The 22,469-nt window shown below is 36.6% G+C and overlaps 1 protein-coding gene across 1 annotated transcript in view; it reads left to right on the top strand.

Annotated features, from left to right (window-relative positions):
* aralar1 (calcium-binding mitochondrial carrier protein aralar1) overlaps positions 1–17,897 on the top strand; it is a 510,219-nt gene extending 492,322 nt beyond the window's left edge. Inside the window, exons 17-18 of the mRNA XM_090405723.1 lie at positions 15,182–15,272; positions 16,035–17,897. Of these exons, the coding sequence (XP_090261849.1) occupies positions 15,182–15,272; positions 16,035–16,197 (254 nt within the window). The 3' untranslated portion in view covers positions 16,198–17,897. The remainder of the gene's footprint in view (positions 1–15,181; positions 15,273–16,034) is intronic.
* The last annotated feature ends 4,572 nt before the right edge of the window (positions 17,898–22,469 follow it).

Raw genomic sequence — 22,469 nt, 5'->3', positions numbered from 1 at the left:
ATGGTATAATTTTTAAAAGTTCTTCTTTACTTGAATAATCTTGAAATACCATGCGAATAAATATCATTAACTGAGCAATATCAGTTAATGGTATTAACTGATATTACTAATACTCCTGGCATTCATAAATAACCATACCAATTCATTTCTTGGTCTATAACTAGTCCTACTCATTCTGACCCCCCCCCCCCATCTGTGACTTCTCAACTATTACTGTCTGCTCACTTTCTGCCCCATATATATCCCCTCAGACTCAACCTCCAAACATAAATTACCATTTCCTTATTTTTTGAGTACCCTAGCAGTGATTGGAGAAGATACTGTGAAGATTAAAGGCCAAACTGAGGAACATCTTCCACATCCACCATTGTGTTCAAAGGCCTCTTTTTTGTGGATAGAAGCAGAAAGTTTAAAGAAACCCTGTGGGCTGCCCAAAGTAACACTTCATTCTTCAAAGAAAACTTCTCTGTCAGCCATCCATGCTTCATTCAAGGATAGGATTTAATATGTTACATAGTAGGGGTGTTCAACCCGTCGATCGCGATCGACTGGTCGATTGCGGAGCGATTTTTGGTCAATCTCTTGTATTCCTCCTTACTTACAAATTTAATTAAAACTGAAAACATAATATTTTATTTATCATTAGTTTGTATTATTTTTAATTCACTTTAAGTGTATTGCTATTGTTTATTTATTTGTCGTTAAAATTGTCAAATCAGTAATTTTCTTATAAGTCCGGGTAAATGAATTAATTTGGATCAGTGGAAGTCAAACAGCGAGCTGAGTGAATACGATTATAAGCAAAGTGTAAAAACTCGATTGTAGTTTAAATATTAAATATTCCAAAGCACATTATATCAATTTTTTACTTAGGTTAAGTCCCATGTGAATATATTGTAAAAAAATAAACTTTGTTTGTCTCGGTATAATTTGTATTAGATGTTTTTGTAAATAACTCTTTTGAAGCTAACTGTATATATTGCTTTAATAAGAATATGTTAGAGTGTTAAAAACAAAGGCAATGTTTTTGTCGCCGAAGCTGTACATGGCAGCATTAGAAAGATTGTTATTGAAACTTGTATTGTATGCATGAGAAAGGCTTGCAGGCTCTAAGTGTAAACATCTCCGAAGTCAGTCAGAAAGAGTATAAATAACTATCCGATGGCTGGCAACTTACAATCAAAAGAAAGCGGAGGAGAACAAAAGGCGTGCCGAACTTGAAACTTAAGATGAAAGACTCATACCTATTCTTTGAGGGTTGCCAAACTTCATGTGAGGTCTCAGAGGAGGCCTAATAAAAAGGGACTGAAGCAAGCAGAAGGGGGTCCCGGTTCCAGAATTGCTGTCAGAGAGGAGGCCACCCAGTCCAAAGTCGCTGTCAGAGACACTGCCTGTCATAAAAAATCAATTAAGAAACCAAATTACAAATGATCATTTGGATGATTGTCTGTGATTGGCCACTTCTTCATATCAACTTGACTATGAAAATATTGAAAAGGTACAAACAATGCCAATTTCACATCACCTTTTTTTCTTTTAATCAACCAGCATTTCCTGTAACTTGTGAGTTTGTAATCAATCTGTTTTTTTTTCTAACTTTGGTTTTCCAAAATAGAGAAATAAATATTTTATTCCAATATATTTGTTTTTTTTTTGTTGTATTAAAATAATTAAAAGTGATAAATAAATTTTTAAATACACAAATAAAGTTTTTCGTTGTGTATTTTTTTATTTATTTATTTTATTTATTTTTTTTGTTGTTTATTTGTGCATAATCAGATACAGGTTGGGGGAATGTGATCTATATAAGAGAGTAGATCACAGAATAACTTTTTATAGAAAAGTAGCTCACGTAGTAAAAAAAAAAGGTTGAACACCACTGTTATATAGTATAAATTAAAGATACCAAGAAAATAGTTCAGGTGCAAAGTTGTTTGTTTACACTTGGATAAAGGATTAAACCAAGTATTATATATAATTTCTTGATATCTTTAATTTATGGTATAACCAAGTGGAAAAACTTTCAACAACTATCTCTAATCCAGAGTATTTTAATAATAAGATGTGACACCTTTTGGCAACTTGTATATGAAAAATATGACTTCTGCATTATTTCAACCTTGGTGGTGGTTTCATCCCCACTGGTTTCTTTTAATAACCATTAAGATTCTGGCAGTGTGGTTAGTATCTGCATTACGCGATTACTTTTAGCGGTAACACAGCTGCCATTTATAGTATCTCAAACAAACATTTGCTGGCGGAGTAGAATTATTTCTGTATCACGGGATTAATTTATTCTCAGTCTTATGACTGAAAGTTTTTTCCTTCCAATTAAATGCAGAGGTTATAGTCTTTTTCCTACTTGAGATAATGGTACCAATTCCTCCAAGGGTGCAAACTCTAGGAATTGAAATTCCTGAATGTGAAGAAGCGAGACGGGGTAACTAAGGTTTTAAAAGACATAGTCAGTGCAGACAAGATTTATTCTTTCACCTCTTGCGGCAGAGGGAAATATTTAATTGTAGTTAAAGAAGCAGAAAAAAGGGACAAACTATTACAGGGTTTTACTTTCGAAGGCAGCACGGTTATTCCTGTAATGGTCGGGAGCCAGGTAAAAACAGTAAAAATCAAAAGATTTCCAATGGAATATATAGAGAATAGTAATGAAATTCATCATCATCATCAAATTCCTGCCATGTACCCTCTAGGGGTGTACAGGATATGACAGTACTACATGAAAAAATTACATCATTACTAACTTCCTATCTACAATTTTCCTCCAAATCAGTCTGTCACTTGTCAAGACTCCAACATTATCAGATCTTATATTTCTATCGTCTAAGGCACTTTGTACCGTATCAATCCACCTATATCTTGGTCTTCCTCTGGGTCGTTTTCCTGCCAACCTGGCAGAGAACACTTGTTTTGCTAATCTTTCCTCTCCCATTCTATTTAAATGACCATACCACCTGAGATTAGCTCTGCTAACGCATTCCTGGATGCTGACAATGTCAAGTTCTTTCCTAATATCCTCATTTTTAATATGATATTGCCATTGATGCCATCTGTTCACCCCTCGAATCTTTCTCAGGACTCTCATATCTGCGGTCTCTAGTCTTTGGTCAAGTGTTTTACTTCTGACCCAGCTCTCAGATCCATAAGATAAAACTGGTTTGAACACTGTCTTGTATACAGCTAATTTAGTTTTCAAACTAATTTCTTTCTTATTCCATATGAATTTATTCAATTGACTTCCCACCATACCAGCTTTGTTGATTCTGTTGTCTATTTCTATATTTAATTTACCATCTTCAGTAAAAATCGTGCCTAAGTAGCTGAAATGTTTTACTTGTTCCACAGGTTCTCCATTCACAACACAGTTGACATTTTCAATGATTCTGCCTATTTTCATTATCTTTGTCTTTTTATTGCTGACCTTCATACCATATCTATTACAACAGCTATTCAATTTAGTCAGAGAATCTTGCAGACTTGTAGCGGATTTATTTAGAAGTATAACATCATCCGCATAAAGCAAAAAGCTGTCATTAACATCTCCAATTTTGATATCAGGTTTAATACCACTTTCCTTCATAATGTGATCCATATAGATAACGAATAACAGAGGGGATAATGTACATCCTTGTCTCACACCAGATTTAACATTAAACCATCTTCCTGTACTTCCTTCAATTCTGACTGCTGACTTACAACTCAAATAAAGACTAAGTATTGCTTGATATAATGCCCCATTGACACCATATAACTGCAGCGTATTGAATATCTTCTCTCTTGGCACCTTGTCATATGCCTTTTCCAAATTGACAAAACTTAAATACAGATCTTTGTAATATTCCCAGGCTTTCTCAACTATTTGTCGTAAAGTGAAGATCTGATCCTGACAGCCTCTATTTGACCTGAATCCAGCTTGTTCTTCACCAAGCTTTTCTTCCGCAATTCTTCTCAACCGTTTCTCAAGTATACTTGCATAGATCTTGCCAGGAACACTCAGTAGGGAAATACCTCTGTAATTCTCACATTCAGTTTTATTTCCCTTTTTATATATGGGTACTATGAGAGCTCTACTCCAATCATCGGGAATTCGTCCCTCTGTCCAGGCTTTCTGACAGAGGGACGAATACCACCATACTTCAGCATTTCTGGTCAAATATCATCTACTCCTGCTGCCTTTCCACATTTCAAGCCTTTGATGGCTTTTTCTACTTCAAGTATGGATATGTATTCCTGACTGCATGCCTGGTCAGTGTTTTTTATCACTGTGCTGTCATCACTGCTTGTTTCATTTAGCAGTTTTTCAAAGTAATTACTCCATACTTCAAGGATATCTTTTTCTCCTGTTTTCATGTCACCTTTATCATCTCTAACTCCTTTTACAGCACTCTTTCCTCCATTCCAAAGCTTCTTCAACAACCTCCAGAATATTTTGCCACCTTCTTGATATTTATTTTCTATCAAGAAAATTATTATATTATATTCTTGCCAAAGTCCTCCCATGACTTTTGTTTAGCTAGTTTTACACAATGTTTAGCTTTCTTACATTTGTCTCTGTATTCTGTAAGAGTAAAAGCTGACTTATTTGCCAGGAACTTTTAATATGCTTTCTTCTTTTCCTTCACTGCCTCTTTAACTTCCTGTGTCTACCAGGGAGTTCTGATTTTTTTATCCTTGCACACAACCTCACCACATGCCTCTCTGGCAGAATCAATCAATGTTTTCTTCAGAGTTTGCCACTGAATCTCCAAGGCTTGATTCCTGTTCTCAAACTCTTTCATTTTCTTTTCAATAATCTTTCTGTATTTTAGTCTACAGTTCACATCTGAGAGCTGCTCAACTTTTATTCGCTTTAAAACTTTCTTACATGTTATTCTTTTCAATATGAAATTCAATTTTATCCTGCTCAAGACTAAATAGTGATCACTTCCAATTTCATATCCTCTGTACACTCTGGTGTCCTGCACCAGGGAGAAGACATCACTATCAACAATAACATAGTTAATGAGACTTTTCTTATTCCTAGCCTCTTCTCTCCATGTGAATTTGTGCACATTTTTATGTTGGAACATGAAATTCTTATACAGACATTTTCGAAATGGGATAAGATTAGTAATATATGAAAGGGTTTATCAAGTTAAGATCCAAATTAGTTTTCTGGTGATATCACCTTCACAACAGATATGAAGATGCCCGTACCAAATTTTGTCAACATCAGTACAACCTGAGTTATGGTAAACTATCCCGGAGTACAACGTCAATGCTTGTTTTGTGGTTCGTACGATCACTTAGGTGGTAACTGTCCCAAATCTAAACGTTTCAAATGCATGGAGATCGGACATATCGCTAATCAGTGCCGAAAACCCTGTCAGAAATGTGAAAGTTCTGAACACCGCATTAGCACCTGCCCTTTTAGAACTTTTACAGAAAGAGTGGGAGCTCCTGTAGAGCCTATTAGAACACCATATATATCAGAGAGGCATAACAAAGAGTTCCTGGATCTTCCAATTCATTCTAGTAAAGACGGCGCTTTTAAGCAAGCTACACTTGGTAAAATCACAAAAAGTGCACTACCAAATCAGTTAGAAATTAGCCCCAAATTCCAGATCTCAGATATGGAATTTTGATAGAGTAGACATGTCCACCACTAAAGACATCCTTGACTCCTTTAAAAAACACTACAAAAATCTGTTTGAAGACAATAGTACTGTTGGAAATTATAACTCTTGGAATGTTTATGGCTTCCCTGTTCATATCCAAGATGGGCTTGACAGCCCCATTATAGCATCTGAAATTACCACAGCCTATAAAGAATGCCAGACAAAAAAATCCCCAGGGCCTGATGGTCTAGGGATAGAACTTTATCATGCAGCCTGGGATTTTATTCTTCCCATTCTAGTTACACCATTTAATTCCTTTCTCTCATCAGGACACATACCAAGTGAATTTGCAGCAAGCCATACTATCCTTATTCCTAAACCTAACAGAGATTACACTTTAATCAGCAGCTGGAAACCTATTTCTCTATCTAATACTGACTACAAGATGTTTTTCCGCATTATCAGTTAAAAACACAAGCACACAGGTGTATGGAGTAGAATACTCCATACACCTGTGTGGAACACCAGGTGTATGGAGAATACCAGATCGAGCAGTAGAATTTAATCTATTTTTGCTATTTGATCTAATCCGCTTAGTTAACCCGAATAAGCAGTCGATGGCAGTGCTATCAGTAGACCTTACTCAAGCATTCGATAATGTCCGGCATCCCTTTCTATTCCACATCTTCCAGCAAATTGGTGTAGATAAAAAAACTGCTATCTGTTATCAAAGGAGCCTATGCCAATTCAACCACCTGCCTCCTAGTTAATGGATTCCTGTCAGCTGCAGTAAAAATTCAAAAAGGAGTCAAGCAAGGTTGCCCTCTCAATCCACTGCTCTTTGCATTGGTTCTTGAACCTTTCTTACAAGTGAACAATACACATGTTGTGCGAGGAATAACAGTTCCTTCAACTAAAAAGCAAAATAAGGTATTAGCATATGCCGATGATGTAGTCGGAAATTTGAAGGATAATAATTCCATATATATATTTTTTGGTATTTTGGAAAAATTCAGCAAAAGCAGTGGATTAATTATTAATGCAGACAAGACAGAATTAAAAGTTTATGGAAAGTGGGATCTTGCAGGCATTCCTTATGTACTAACCCCAAAGAGAGAACACCTCATTATACTTACCCAATATTACCAGTCCAAGAACTTATATACAATTTTCACTATATAATTTAAGGAAATTACAACGTACTAGGATATACGTTAAAATAAATTTTAATATATTTCAATATTTCGGCAACGTCGCGTTGCCATTTTCAAGAACTTAGGTACAAGACACATGCACACAGGCACAACAAAACAGTAAGTGAGGAAGAAGTAGGAAGCTATTATTTCTCCTAAAGTCCTGATGGTGCCCTCTAGCGGGCAATGTTGGTATTCTTGGGCGATTGGGCTGAAGGTCTTCTGATGTAGGTTCCCAAATTTGTTGATTTGGATCGTTTCTTAGGGCTGAAGCTGATTCCATGAAAAGCCTTTCATATCTGTATTTGCTACGGTGTATTATCCTGGCTTTCTTCCACTGTATTCTATGGCAGGTATCCAGCGCATGGTCAGCAAGACCAGAGTGGCTGTATTGGTGAAAATGGATGTAGTCCTTGTGTTCTGAAATTCTGATATTTGCTGTCCTGCCTGTTTGGCCAAAGTAGGACAGCTTACAGCTGCAAGGGACCTGGTATACACTAGGTAGGTCTGGGGGGGGGGGGGGGGTCTTTTGTAAAGCGGATAAGGGATGCCAATTTTTTATATGGTCTGTAACAAGAAGTTATGTTTTTTAGGATTTTTGTGATTTTTTCCGAGGTGCCTTGGATATAGGGTATGGTGATAGATTTAGAGTAATCCTTGTTGTGAGGGGAAGGGGGGGGTTGTGATTTACTGGTTTCATTATTTTTTTTGGGAGAGGGGGGTTTAGCCATTGGCTGAGAAAATGTTGAGAATGTGGTTTAGTTCTGTGGTTAGGGCATTGTCATTCGAGCAGATAAGTTTAGCCCTGTTGTGTAGTGTCTTAATGACTCCATATTGTTGTGAGGAGGGGTGGTGGGATTGTTGGTGAATGTATCTGCCTGTATGGGTGGGTTTTCTATATACTGAGAAAACCAAGGTTCCATCAGGCTGGCGGGTGACTAGTGTGTCTAAGAAAGGAATGCAGTTGTTTTTTCCCTCTTCCAGGGTGAATTTGATTCTGGGGTGTTGGTTGTTTAAGTGTGTTAAGAAGGAGAGGAGTGCATCAGAGCCATGTGGCCAAATAGCGAAGCCAAACGATTGGTTTTTGTGGGGCAGAGTTTAAGGCTTTCTCTTCAAACATAACTTAACTTCTTGTTACAGACCATATAAAAAATGCATCCCTTATCCGCTCTACTAAAGACCCCCCCCCCCAGACCTATCTGGTGTATACCAGGTCCGTTGCAGCTGTAAGCTGCCCTACTTTGGCCAAACAGGCAGGACAGCAAATATCAGAATTTCAGAACATAAGGACTACATCCGTTTTCACCAATACAGCCAATCTGGTCTTGCTGACCATGCACTGGATACCTGCCATAGAATACAGTGGAAGAAAGCCAGGATAATACACCGTAGCAAATACAGATGTGAAAGGCTTTTCATGGAATGAACTTCAGCCCTAAGAAACGATCCAAATCAACAAATTTGGCTGCATGAGACTTCCTCAAATTTGGGAAACCTACATCAGAAGACCTTCAGCCCAATCGCCCAAGAATACCAACATTGCCCGCTAGAGGGCATGTCAGGACTTTAGGAGAAATAATAGCTTCCCACTTCTTCCTTACTTACTGTTTTGTTGTGCCTGCGTGCACATGTCTTGTACCTAAGTTCTTGAAAATGGCAACATGACGTTGCCGAAATGTTGAAATATATTAAAATTTATTTTAATGTATATCCAATATGTTGTAATTTCCTTAAATTATATAGTGTAAATGAATAACCAACGTCAGCCTTTCCACGAGAATTACGATTATCCATGGAGATGTTATTGCACGTAAAGCACACCATCACGGTAAATTGAAGTTGAAGCTATCAAGACAACTGAATCGTCTCGCCTTCCTGAAGTGCTGCCAGGATAACCAGGTAATCCCTAACTGTGTGAAATTCAATCACCGTTTCTCTTCGCAAAAGGCACTTCGTATTTATAACCGTGCCAGCCAAGCCTTACTCAGAGAACAAATTGCCCCCACTCGCCATTTCCTGAGTGAAGCTAACTCAGCTACACAGGCACTCGAAGATGACCTGTCAAGCACCTTATGCCACGAAATTTGGTTGATTTTATACGACATCTCGTGCACTGCAGTGGAGAAAGAATTTAAAAAAAGTACGAGATCGACACATCAAAAATTTGAAAATTTAAAAAGGACGCGATCTCGAAACCGCAACTTCCTACTGAAACGGTAGTTAACCCGTCGTCACTTAGTGTGAAACCTGAAGTACTCGATGCCCTCGCACGTGGCCAAAACTTCGACATTGCGCCCAGAAGAATACCTGCTGAGGATATTATGATACGAATTAAACGCGGGATTCGACACCTTCCAAGTCACGTCGCCAACGATATTAGCCTGGATGTAGCTTGTGTTCTGACCAAAGCTAAACCACCTAAAATCAACATACCCAGTAAAGAAATTAAATCTCTATTAGAATTAAAGAAAAACAAGAAAGTAATAATCACCAAAGCTGACAAAGTGAATGCCACAATATTGCTTAACCAAAAAGATTACACAGGTAAGCTGAAATCTCTATTGTTAGATTGGGTCACTTACCTCCCTATCGAGTACAATCCCACCAACTCACAAGTTAGAAAACTCCACAGGCTCCTTAAGAAGGTCACTTCTTGGCCTGTGGATATCACTAACAAATTAAAACCATATAACTCCATACCCCCCCCCCCCCCCCCCGTATTTATGGACTCCCAAAAATTCACAAGGAAAATGTGCCATTACGTCCCATAGTGGATGGCATTGATTCCCCCCACATACAAACTAGCTAAACATTTGGCCAAAGCTCTCTCACATTATACTGGCAACACACCTTCATACATAAAAAACTCAGCCCACTTCAAAGCCAACATAGAAAACCTTTCACTCAAACACACTGACATAATGGTCAGTTTTGATGTCTCCTCCTTATTCACAAATGTCCCACTGAAAGAATCCTTAGAACTATTTCAAGCTAAATTTCCTCCCGATATCACAGCCCTATTTCAGTTCACAATGAACTTGGGCTATTTTGTTTGGCAAGGAAAATTCTACAAACAAATAGAGGGGACAGCCATGGGTTCTCCACTCTCCTCACCCTTGACCAACTTTTATATGGAGACTTTTGAAGAGAAAGCCTTAAACTCTGCCCCACAAAAACCAACCGTTTGGCTTCACTATGTAGTGGTGTATTCGCTATTTGGCCACATGGCTCCGATGCACTCCTCTCCTTCTTAACACACTTAAACAACCAACACCCCAGAATCAAATTCACCCTGGAAGAGGAAAAAAACAACTGCATTCCTTTCTTAGACACACTAGTCACCTGCCAGCCTGATGGAACCTTGGTTTTCTCAGTATATAGAAAACCCACCCATACAGGCAGATACATTCACCAACAATCCCACCACCCCTCTTCACAACAATATGGAGTCATTAAGACACTACACAACAAGGCTAAACTTATCTGCTCGAATGACAATGCCCTAACCACAGAACTAAACCACATTCTCAACATTTTCTCAGCCAATGGCTACCCCCCACCCCCCCCACAGACCTACCTAGTGTATACCAGGTCCCTTGCAGCTGTAAGCTGTCCTACTTTGGCCAAACAGGCAGGACAGCAAATATCAGAATTTCAGAACACAAGGACTACATCCATTTTCACCAATACAGCCACTCTGGTCTTGCTGACCATGCGCTGGATACCTGCCATAGAATACAGTGGAAGAAAGCCAGGATAATACACCGTAGCAAATACAGATATGAAAGGCTTTTCATGGAATCAGCTTCAGCCCTAAGAAACGATCCAAATCAACAAATTTGGGAACCTACATCAGAAGACCTTTAGCCCAATCGCCCAAGAATACCAACATTGCCCGCTAGAGGGCACCATCAGGACTTTAGGAGAAATAATAGCTTCCTACTTCTTCCTCACTTACTGTTTTGTTGTGCCTGCGTGCACGTGTCTTGTACCTAAGTTCTTGAAAATGGCAACATGACGTTGCCGAAATATTGAAATATATTAAAATTTATTTTAATGTATATCCTGGTACGTTGTAATTTCCTTAAATTATATAGTGAAAATGCATAACTAATGTCTCAGCCTTTCCATGAGAACTTATATACAAGAACTTTGAAATGTTAGAAGACTGGAAAATAGGGCCGCTCTCCTTTTCTTCTAAAGCCATATAAAAACCATAATCTTTCCTGCTCAGTTGTACATAATAAATATTACAGACATCACAGAAGCTGAAGAAAAGCAATTATATAGTAAACCTCTGCAGTTTTTTTTTGGTCTAGCTGATACTACTTGGGTTTTCATCTTCCCTTGTTTGGAGTTAATGATTATAAATGTCCAAAAGCTGAGATTGTTCCTGAATACTACAACACTCTGTGCTTAACTCTAAGACTGCTAAAACACTTCAGAATTGACATTCTTTCCATTAAAGAAAGTAAAATTTGTTATAAAGAAATCTTTAACCTCTTTCACTGTGAAGTTCCACAGAGTACTGACAATATTTTGTTTCATAACTTGAAGTTCCAAGGGAGGATCTTGCTTGGAGAATTGCATATGGTTGCCTTCCAGTCAATGTCATCAAATGGAGGTACTTCAACATCAGAGATCCAATCTGTGACATCTGTTACCATTTGGAAACAGTAGAACATGCATTCTACAGCTGCCTTCTTGCTCTGCGTATTTGGAACATATTATGTAATGTGTTGGTCATGCTACTATTTACAACAGAACAGTTTTTTTTTTTTTTTTTCTGCAATACCCACCACCTGTCACCAATGTGAAGAGAATTTTGATTTTTATAATTAATGAATTAAAATACTATTTATGGAAGGTTAGAAAAAACATGGATTTGAAAACCAGCAATATGACATCCAAATGCTTTATAATATTGTATTGTGGAAATTTTATTGTTCAGTCACACGTTTTTTTTTGTATTTAGAAAGAAGCATTCTAGGAGATATCAAATTTATCACTAGATGGTGTAGACCACTCACATTATGCAATATTCACCAGAGGGAGATAAAATTCTGTGTATTCTTGCTATGAGAGGTTTTTTAAATAGTTCCATCCTCTTCATTCAAAGTAGTATTATAGTTAATTGCAGGGATGACTGGAGAGCAATCCCAGGAAATGAAGGCCAACTCAAGGCAGTTAACCCAGTGGGGATAACCACCTGGGTATCAGTCATCTTTGCGCTATAGTTTCAATTGGTTTTTTGGTTGTTCAGTTATATGAGTGGTGAAAAAGGAAAACTGATAACAGAGCTGAGGCCTTTTCTCTCTCTCCCTCTCTCTCTCTCATGCTATCTATCTGTCTTTTTTAATCCTAATACTATCAGGCTGTGATGAGCAACCCTTTACTTTTTCACCTCAGTAAAGGTCAAAATTGGTCTGGGTAGTGACCCTTCCCATAATGCATAGCTTTATACATACCAGTAAGGATATGTGCTTTGCATTATGGGATACCAAGGCAAGTGATGTGAAGTTATATGCATCTATATACGAGTTGCCCCAGTCCTGAAAATAGTTCAGGCTTGCGCAAACTTGTTTGCTTACACTTGGATAAAGGATTAAACCAAGTATATAATTTCTTGGTATCTTTAATTTATTATTATTATTATTACGGGCAACTCCTAGGAGTCCATAGACTCATCGAGGTAGGCCCTAACATCATATCAAGAACAACTATTCGACATTCACACAGTATCTATCATACCTTGCCTTGAACTCATTCACAGTCATGGCACCCACAATAGACTCTGGCAGCTTATTCCACTCATTCACCACTCTCCAAATAAAAAACCTAGCTCTAACACCCTTGCTAACCACACTCTTGCTCAGCTTCCATGTATGGTCCCCTAGTCCTCCCATCACCAATCCTATTCTCAAAAATATCTTCTGAATTAATCTTATAGAAACCCTTCAGTAATTTGAATGTCTCAATCGTATCACCCCTTTTCTGCAACCCACAAATCTTCAATCTGTTCTCATAAGGTTCATTCCATAGACCTGCTATCATCTTGGTCACTCAACTCTGGATCCTCTCCACCTCCTCCCCATCAAGAAGAAACCCTGGCGCCCATATCTGGGCACAGTAATCTAGATGGGGTCTTATCAAGGCTCGATACAGAGGAACAATAGCCTGTTTGTCTCTGCTTTTTAAAGTATCTTTCAGCAACCAAGTGATTTGATGAGCTGATTTAGCCACTTTTGCGATGTTCCCCCTAAACTTCAACTCACTATCCACCAACACTCCCAAATCCCTGGCCTCATCAATCTCCTGGAGTACAGTTCCACCAATGTGATATACTGCCACTAATCTTTTCACCCCAAAATGCATAACCTTACATTTTTCCACATTAAATTGACATCCATTCTCCTTAGCCCAGTCCTCCAAACTATCCAAATCATCCTGCAAATTTTTGACATCCTGTGCACTCACTATTGCTCTACCCAACTTTGCATCATCAGCAAACAAATGAACACTTCCTCTCAGATCCTTTCCTATATTGTTAATGAACAAATTGAACAGTAATGGTCCAAGAACAGAACCTTGCGGCACACCACTAGTCACAGGCCGTCTTTTGGACTCTACTCCTGAATAAACCACACTCTGATATCTCTCCATCAACCACCCTCCTATCCGTTTCACCAACCCTATATCCATCCCCATAATCAGTTTACTGATTAGAATTCCATGTGGTATCCTGTCAAGGGCCTTAGCAAGGTCCAGTAGAATCACTGTAAACCCATTACCCTTATCTAGTTCAGCTGTCACTGTGTTATAAAACGTGAGCAAGTTACTGAGGCATGATCTACCCTTCACAAAACCATGCTGTACCCCATACAGTATCCCATTTTAATCTGTCTAATCCTGTATTTTCCTCTTGACTATTTTCTCCAAGACCTTGACAACAATTCCTGATATACTGATCAGTCGGTAATTTACAACGGCAGTCTTGGAACCTCCTTTATGCAGTGGAACTATTTACCCCCTCTTTCCACCCCTCGGGAGTAACCCAGACCTGAGACTCAAATTAAACAAAACGGTCAAGGGCACTGACAATTCTTTAGCCGCTTTACGTACAACACAAGCTGGTATACCATCCAATTCCACAGATGTATTGACATTGAGGTTTTGTAATAGACTATTCACCAACACTTCATTCACCACACCGTATAATCTATCGGTTCATTCATTCCTGCAATGTCACCACCTGGATGATACACTCTTGCAAAGTGCTCGCCCAGTAATTCCACTATATCAACTGATTCGGTTACCTCCTTACCATCGGCATTCTTTAAAATCATTCTGCCATATACATTTTTTCTTTTACTTGCAACATATCGAAAAAACTGTTTGGGATTCTCTTTAGCCTGCATGTTCTTTCATAATCCGCTTTTGCTTTTCCTACCACACTCGTTACCCTTCTGGCCTGAGTTTTATACTGTTCATGTGCCTGTCGGTCACCTTTCTCCTTAAATTCCCTCCACAGTTGTTTCTTTTTTTGCAGCTTAATGGTGTTATTCATCCATTTAACCCCTACTTGATTTATTATTCGGACTCTAGACAGTCAGCCATTGCCTCCTGCAAACACTTCTTAACCGCCTCCAAATTATAGCATAACTAAGTGGAAAAATTTTCAATATCTTATAGTACTGTATTAACACTGCATTATATCTAGAAAATTATGTACAGTGAGCACATTCAAAGTGTGAAAATGACAGACTTTATTGATAAAACTGGTCTTTGTAGAAATTTAGAAACTTAACTGCATTTGTTCATATATTACACTGGACAAGAAATTATATTGTTTTATTTCTTACCCAAGTGTAAGCAAACGAAGCATCTTCGTGACTTCTCCAATGATTCAACTGCAGTATCTTTTTGTATCTGGCTCTCACTAATGAGACCTCAATAAAGATCAAAACATGGGTAGTCACACTTCCCATAATGCATAGCAATATACACATCTAGAAGGAAGTCCAATTTGCTTTAGAGTACACCATGGCAATTCGTGAAAAGTCAACAGGCTCTATAAGTAGACGTATTACAAAGATACTTCACATGCATACTTTGTTTATAGATTAAAACAAGAATATAATTTCTTGCCAAGTATAACATTGTTTATAACCATGTGAAAAAATTTCTTTTTTATATACTTCATTTGCCTCATATTATATATTTGCCCAGTAAAAATTTGACAAGAATAATCAGATATTTATTACTAGAAAGGAAAAATGTATGAATTTATATCTAGCTATGATACATTTTCTTTTAGGTAAATGGTTTCTGACTTCAGTGTCTAATTATTAAAATGTTTGTTTATATGAAATTTAGCTAGGGTATTCCGTTCTGCACCTCAGTTTGGTTTCACGTTATTGACTTACGAGATTCTTCAAAGGCTCTTTTACATAGATTTTGGTGGCAGGTTTGTATTTTTACATGCTTGTAAATATGACTTAGTTAATAAACAAATTTACAAATTTAGCATAGTTATTAAATAATGATTACAATAGCCCATAATTATACAAAATTATCTTTTATGGTTATGAGTGGAGTCTGGAAAGTTCTGATAAACATCTAGAAAAAAAATTATATTAAAGCAACTGATATAACCACAAGTTATTAAAACATGTATTAAAACTCTTTAACCCCCCCCCCCCTGTTTCATCAAATTGTAATAATTTGTTCTTTTAGGATATATAAGAAGACATAAAAATAATTAATTTTTGTTCTAGGTGTTTATCAGACTCTTCCACCCTTGTAATTATGTGAGCAGGGCAGAAATTGCTGAATAGCAATTTTTTTCCCCCCTTAATTGTATATTCACTGTGCATGAATTTTAGAACTTAAGTATTTCCAGATTTTGAGTACATGGATTTTTTAAAAAAAATTTAAAAAAATCATTTTTAAGCATCTTTAAATTTAATTAAATGAAACTTGCTTTTCTTTTGAAATTTTTATACTATTTCAGTTTTCATAATTTTATAATTCACTTTGTTTAAATGCATGCTGCAGAAAGGGGTATTCTGCCATAGATGAAATCACACAACCCCAACAGTTAAGTTCAGCCTAAATCTATTCAGTGTCTGCCTTGTATTTGTTACTGTCATTTTGAAATTCATGTATAATTTTCTTTAGCAGAAAAATGTGCAGTAGGTAATTTAATTCTTGGTATCTATCTAAACAGGAGACCCACAGGATCTCAAGTCAAGGTGCCAGTACAAGCTGGAGAAATAAAATCTCAGAACCCTGATCATATTGGTGGTTTTCGCCTTGCCCTTGCTACTTTTAATGGCATGGAGTCAAAGTTTGGTCTTTTCCTGCCAAAGTACCGGACAGCAGCGCCTTAAAAATAATCTAATTTTTAGTTTTCAGCAAAATAGTTCGTAGAATTGGATTGTGGCCTTCTCCTCCTGGAGTGGTTTTTTCATTAAGCTGTAGCATCTTAATTTGGTGAGACCTATAGTGTCCCTATCCCTCCAGACAGTTCAGCAATAGTTTTAAATAATTTTGAATAGCCAGGCTGTCATGTTTGTCTGGTGCTGTGATGAACCTGGAATTAAATGCAGAAGATATGTTTCCAGAATTTTCACAGCTTTGAATATGGAGTGCTCAGAGAAAATTTCTGCAGTCTGTTTCCGACCAATAATCTTCTTCTTTGTGCCTGTTAAACTTTGCCACCAAATCGGTGAAAATTCACTGTGTCCGGTGGGTTGGCAGCTATTATTGAGGGAACTTGTATATAAGACTGTATAGTTAATTTTGTTATCTCACTACAATTGGATGCTAGGCAGTAGAGAGCAGAAGAAAAATCAGCAAAACAAAACAAAACAAAAAAATATATATATATATAATAAAAAAATTAACCACGATGCTTGTGAAATATTAATCTGTGCTCACTTGCTGAATATGCCATTTGAGGAATTGTGCAACAACACTTATTTTTTGAATTGCCAAAAGGTTTGTTTATTTAGATAGTGGCATGTTTTTTTTTTTCCATTTTCTAGGTTAGAGAAAGAGAGAATGTGTATTTAAATATTTATTATTTTCAGATTGTTAGGAACATAAAGTTCACAACATTATGCAGTTTTATACACATTTTTGACTGTTCAGCTATAAAGGAATCATGGAACTTATGAATGAGAAGGTGGTTAAATGACTGTGTGTGTGTGTTTTGGTAAATCTAGTGGTTTTTCAAATATTTATATAGAAACTTGCTCAGATGTAGAGAATACAGAATATTCAACTTTGCATAGTTGTTAAAGCTCATTGTTGTTTGCTACTTTTGCCAAATAATGTGTATGCTTATTAATGCTGTTGCAGTCAGTTTGCACTTAAATGAAATGCAGATTTTATAGCTGATCCACCTAGACAGGGAAAATATTAATTTTTAAGTCCATTTATTAAAAATTTCTTTTATTCAGTTTATACATAATGGAAGTGTCTCTCTTGGTAAATAAAACAATGCTTGCAACTTGTAACCATTTGAAGACAAAAAAATGTTTTCTCATTCCATGTGAAGAACAGATTTACTATCTAATCTGTTTATGGTACAATAGATACTTGCCTGTTTTATAGTTGAATTTAAAACAATGTTGTTAAATTTTTATATCTCCTTAGTCTGCTGTGATATTAAAAAAAAATAGGTGTTAACTTTGATCTGTGACTGACCAAAATTACAACAATGATGTAGTTTTTTCTCTTGCTGATCTTTGTATAGTTTGTTCATGTTATTTAAGTTCTAATAGAGAACAAATTGTTAAATTGTCAGGAACATCTCAAATTTTAAGATTTTTCATGTTTTAATGTACAAACTTATAGCTTTTCTATCTTTTTTTGTTAAAATGACACAATCTAGTCATGATTCATGATTATTAGGATATTTCATATAATTTTTAAGTTTGGTAAAATCTGCCAAGTAAAGATGCTTGTAAATTGTCATTTCCGACTATCATATTAGATTTCTTTCAAGCCAGCAGCTGTAAAAATATTGTAAAAAAAAAAAAAGAAAAGAAAAGAAAAGTCAATTAAACTGTACATTTTAAATATTGGAGAATGTTTTTTTTCTTATACCATTTTAAAAGAATTCCATGACCATGACAAATAGTGTATGTTATTTTATGAAATGTAAAATATAATTTTGGTATGTTTTGAAGAACATATACAGTGTGCCAGAAAATAGATACTCATCAAGACTTTGTGCACACACACACACACAGTATCTCATATTTCTGTTGGGGGAAATAAAACGTAAATTGTATAGCTAAAGATTATTCTAAAAAGTATTTAACTCATATTTAATTATATGACTGATAGTGCTACAAATAAAATAGTTTATTGAGTTTTAGTGACATTTTGTTGGATTCAAACCATTTAGTTCAAAGGTGTTTTTTTATTTTTATATGCATAACCTCCACTGCTGCAGTGGAAGTAATAATGTAACTCATTCAGGGATACAAATTTAAAAGATTGTTTTTAACACTTTTTTAACCCCAACCGGTATATCTGAATTAAGTTATCCAAGGTTTGGGATGCCATAATTTCAAGACTTTAAGATTAGACTTTGTTAGCAAAATTACTCTTCATTAGAAAGGATGGTTCCATTCCCATAATAGAGGAACAATTATGAAGGCTTTTCAGTAAGGGTTGAATTAGTCATTATAATGTAGAAGTGGTGAAGCTTTTCACCATGCAAACTAGTCATAATACTCATTTCATAGTCTATATCACATTGACATAATCTTAAAACTTCAGGCTTAGTCCTTAATGACTGCTACATATCCATAACAGTTGTTAACAGGACTAAGCCTGAACTTTTAAGATTAATTATGCCAATGTGATATTGATTGAGAAATGAGTATTATCACTGGTTTGCAGGATGAAAAACTTTACCACTTCTATATTTACAATGACTTGATTCAACTCTTACTTAAAAAGCCTTCATAATTGTTTCTTTATTATGGGAATGGAATCAGCCTTTCTAACCAAAAGTAATTTTGCTAGCAAAGTCTAATCTTAATGTCTTAAAATTATGGTTGGAATTTTTCTCTCAAGCCACATATGATATGGATTGTCTTGGTAATCATCTTGGAAAAAAACCATGGCTTAGATATTGGGTGGAGATATTTCACATAGATTGTGAAATATCCACCCAATATCTAGGGAATGAAGGCCCTCATACCAACATGAGTAATTTCTGTGACATGATCACAAGTATCTGTCCAGAGAATGGAAGCAGTACCCTGACCAAAAAGTCTTGTAGATCTTTCCACAAAGCATTATTGTAGTACACACATACGGTCACTGAATTAGAAACTTCGCAGAAATCAGTGTTTACCATATAGACATGCGACTGCCAATACCGATCCTCTACAACTTCCTGTGCGTAGTTCGATGAAATATGGGTCAGTAACAGCCTTCATTGAATGTTTCAGTCAATTGCTGCAGACAGGAAATCTGTTTGTCAATACAAGCCCTCTGAGATGATGGCAATCTTGTTCCTGACAGACTATCTTAGAACAAGTTATGCCTCTTAGACATATGGTTTTTTTTTCCACTGATGAAACATCCAGGATATCTCACCTTTTGAGAAACCAGTGAGCTCTGCTGTTTTCAAAATCATGGCTCCAGCCAGACAGTCACTACAATAAGCCCTTTATTGAACTCTGAAAGATCCTTAATTTTTTACACTGCAGTCAACACTGCTGATGATTACTGACCAACAGCATCCTTAAATATTTGCCTAGAACACACTGTGATGCACGTGACCGAGTATTTTGCATATGTGCATCTGCATAAAAGATTCTAATTCAATAGCCGGTATGTGTACAAAGGATATGAGGTTGTGAATGGCTGAGGGGAGAGCATTCCACTAGCGATGAAACCCTTTATGAGAATATGATCTGAGTTATCTTAACAGTGTACCTGGAAGAAGAAATGGTTAAGAAAAATCCAAAGTTTGGTGAGTGGAGTGGAGAGCTATTCTAGCTGGTAGATGTAGATGAACAATCTGCTTTAGGCCATTGCTGATGGCAAATACAGGTAACTAGTTACACATAATATGGATTTTACTTACGTAAATTTATATTAGAATAAAATTTATATCCTAGTATCTAGGACATTTTTAGTATGATTTTCAAATTAAACAAGTGGAACAGAAACCAGTAGATTCAACAATGAAAATGTGTGAATTACACATACGTGATGTACAAAGACATGGTCTAAATACATTAAGGTTCTAATAAAATAACTTGAACAAGAAATTCAAAAGAAAATGTACACATAAATAAAAAATTCCAATGAAGTCCATCACTTCTATTTAGATTTGGGCAATACAGCAAGGGTTCACGTTTCTTTGCATAAATGTTCTAAGAGATCATTACTTTTCTAGAGAACTTTAATTTTCTTCCAAAGGATTCAATGTTTGGTGGTGGTAGTGTGTTCCAATTGTATTGCCTCATGGAACTTAACATAGCTTAAACATTCAACTAGGCACACAGCTACTGATCTACTTGTTTGGCCAAAATATGATAATCCACACCAGAAACGAATTTGATACACTCCAAGGTGAGTCACAGGTGGAACAGAGATAAAGTTTATCTTTAGCCAAGCCGTACATATCTTGTTGATAGGGTGGAAAGAACTTGTAGGTCAACAGATTTAACATCATTATATGTGGGGGATTGCATCCTCAAGAATTGTCACATATAAGAACACATATATTGAAAACACGAAACTTGTAACATGGGATAATAGAGGTTGTGTTCACAAATGAGTGAGATTCTGATCATTTAAGATCAATTGAAAATGCACCTCTGTTTCATACATAATTAGTTAAGGCATAAGAGCAATAAGTAAAATATTCAGTACATATAAAACAAATAACTATTAAAGTAGTTCTTTATTTTCAAGATTAACATGGGGAGATGAATTTTTGTTACTCTGTTTATGCTGAGATTCATGGATGATTGAGCTATCTTGTGAATTATATCAGTATTATCATGAATGTTTCTCACTGTAGAATCACTCAGTACTGTGGTCCTTTCAATATCAATACTACACTCACTTCTACAACTGATTCAAAACTTCCAACTTCACCTCTAAAGAATGGGATTCCTTGTGCCTTTTCTTTACTGGTCTTTATTTACATGCTTCTTTTCACTATTAGATTCCTTTGTTATTCCTCTTGCCAGTCATCTTGCTCAAAGGGTGCAGAAGTTATTTACAGATAAAGACAATACTGCATAGACTAATAAGGCAGTAGGGACATGAAATGATCACTGAGCAGAGGATGCGAGTAGGAAACAATGATCAAAATGCAGTATGTGGAAAAACATGGATAACATAAGTGCGTATAATGAGTTATCTGTATTTCTCTTTCATCTTGGTCAGGAGAACTGAAAAAAGGGAGCTAGGTGTAGGTAACTTCAGTGAAGATAACTTCACTATTTAGGTAGCTGGATTGCAAGAAATTAAGCTTTAGTGATGAGCCAAAGAGGTCAGAACAATTTTCAGATTTGGAAAGTGTTAAAGACAGCAGATGAATCATATATAATAAGGCAAGGAAGTCTTAAGTTACATAAGGTCGAAAAGAGATTTCATGATTGGACATTCTCTGGCAAGAAATATTCAACTGAACAAGAGCAAAAGGATCATACAGTGTGTAGTCTGGACAGTTAAAGGGGACTGGTGGTTGCAGCAGAATTTGGATGATCAAATACAGGAGATTAGATACGGATATCTGTAGGTAATGGTAAACATAATTTAAATTGGCCTTTATGCCAAAAATGTTGGTAAAGTGGATGTGAAACATATTTTATGTATTTTTTAAGGGGGTTTGCTTTTTATATTAATTGCAATGACACTATATCTAAATGTGTTTGCTCTCATGTTGGTGATGGGAGGTGAAGAGAAAGGGAACATGCAGTGGGAGAGAATAGATTCTTACATGTTGCCCATACAGAGAGAGAGCATCCAGTCTCTATGGCCTCCCTTCAGGCAAGAACTGCCAGAGAAGGCAGTGGGATTATATATCTGCTGAACAGGAAGCCTTCTGAATGCATTACCATCAGGTTTCTTTACCACATACTATTTGGTGGCCAGGCAGCAGAACTACTTTTCTGCTATAAAGATAGGAAAAGCTCTGGATCCCAACAGTATGTTTGGCATGCTCTTGAAGGGGTATGATTCACATTGCACATTATAATTGGGCACAGTGGGTTTGGGTAACAGAAGCTGGAGCACCTGCTCTATGAACCATACATAGCATTAGCTAATAAGTCAGTGAGCTAGGTGTTGGTGTTTCACCAAGCATTGAAAGTCACCTAATAGGTCTCTTTACCATTTCCTTCACCTAGAAAGTTTTTTTTTTTGACAGTGGGATTGCATGTTGACAGCACCAAAGCCCTGTGGTGAAAACAGACTACATCTTGAGAAGATAGGACACTTGAACACGAGCGACTCTGCATTGCACATCACCAGCTCTTGCAATATATTGGTGGATGGCATGGTGTTGTGTTCTCCTGTGATGAAGCTTCAGACTCCATGGATGTGTCAGGTAATAATAATCTAACCAGCCAATCTCATATTCAAGCTCCAGCGGCTGCTTGTTATGTTTATAGCA

This window comes from Typopeltis vanoorti, chromosome 15 (assembly GCF_054136105.1).
Source record: "Typopeltis vanoorti isolate ZY-2024b chromosome 15, IOZ_Tvanoo_1.0, whole genome shotgun sequence".
NCBI lineage: Eukaryota > Metazoa > Arthropoda > Arachnida > Uropygi > Thelyphonidae > Typopeltis > Typopeltis vanoorti.
This window is presented reverse-complemented; position numbering and strand designations above follow the sequence as displayed.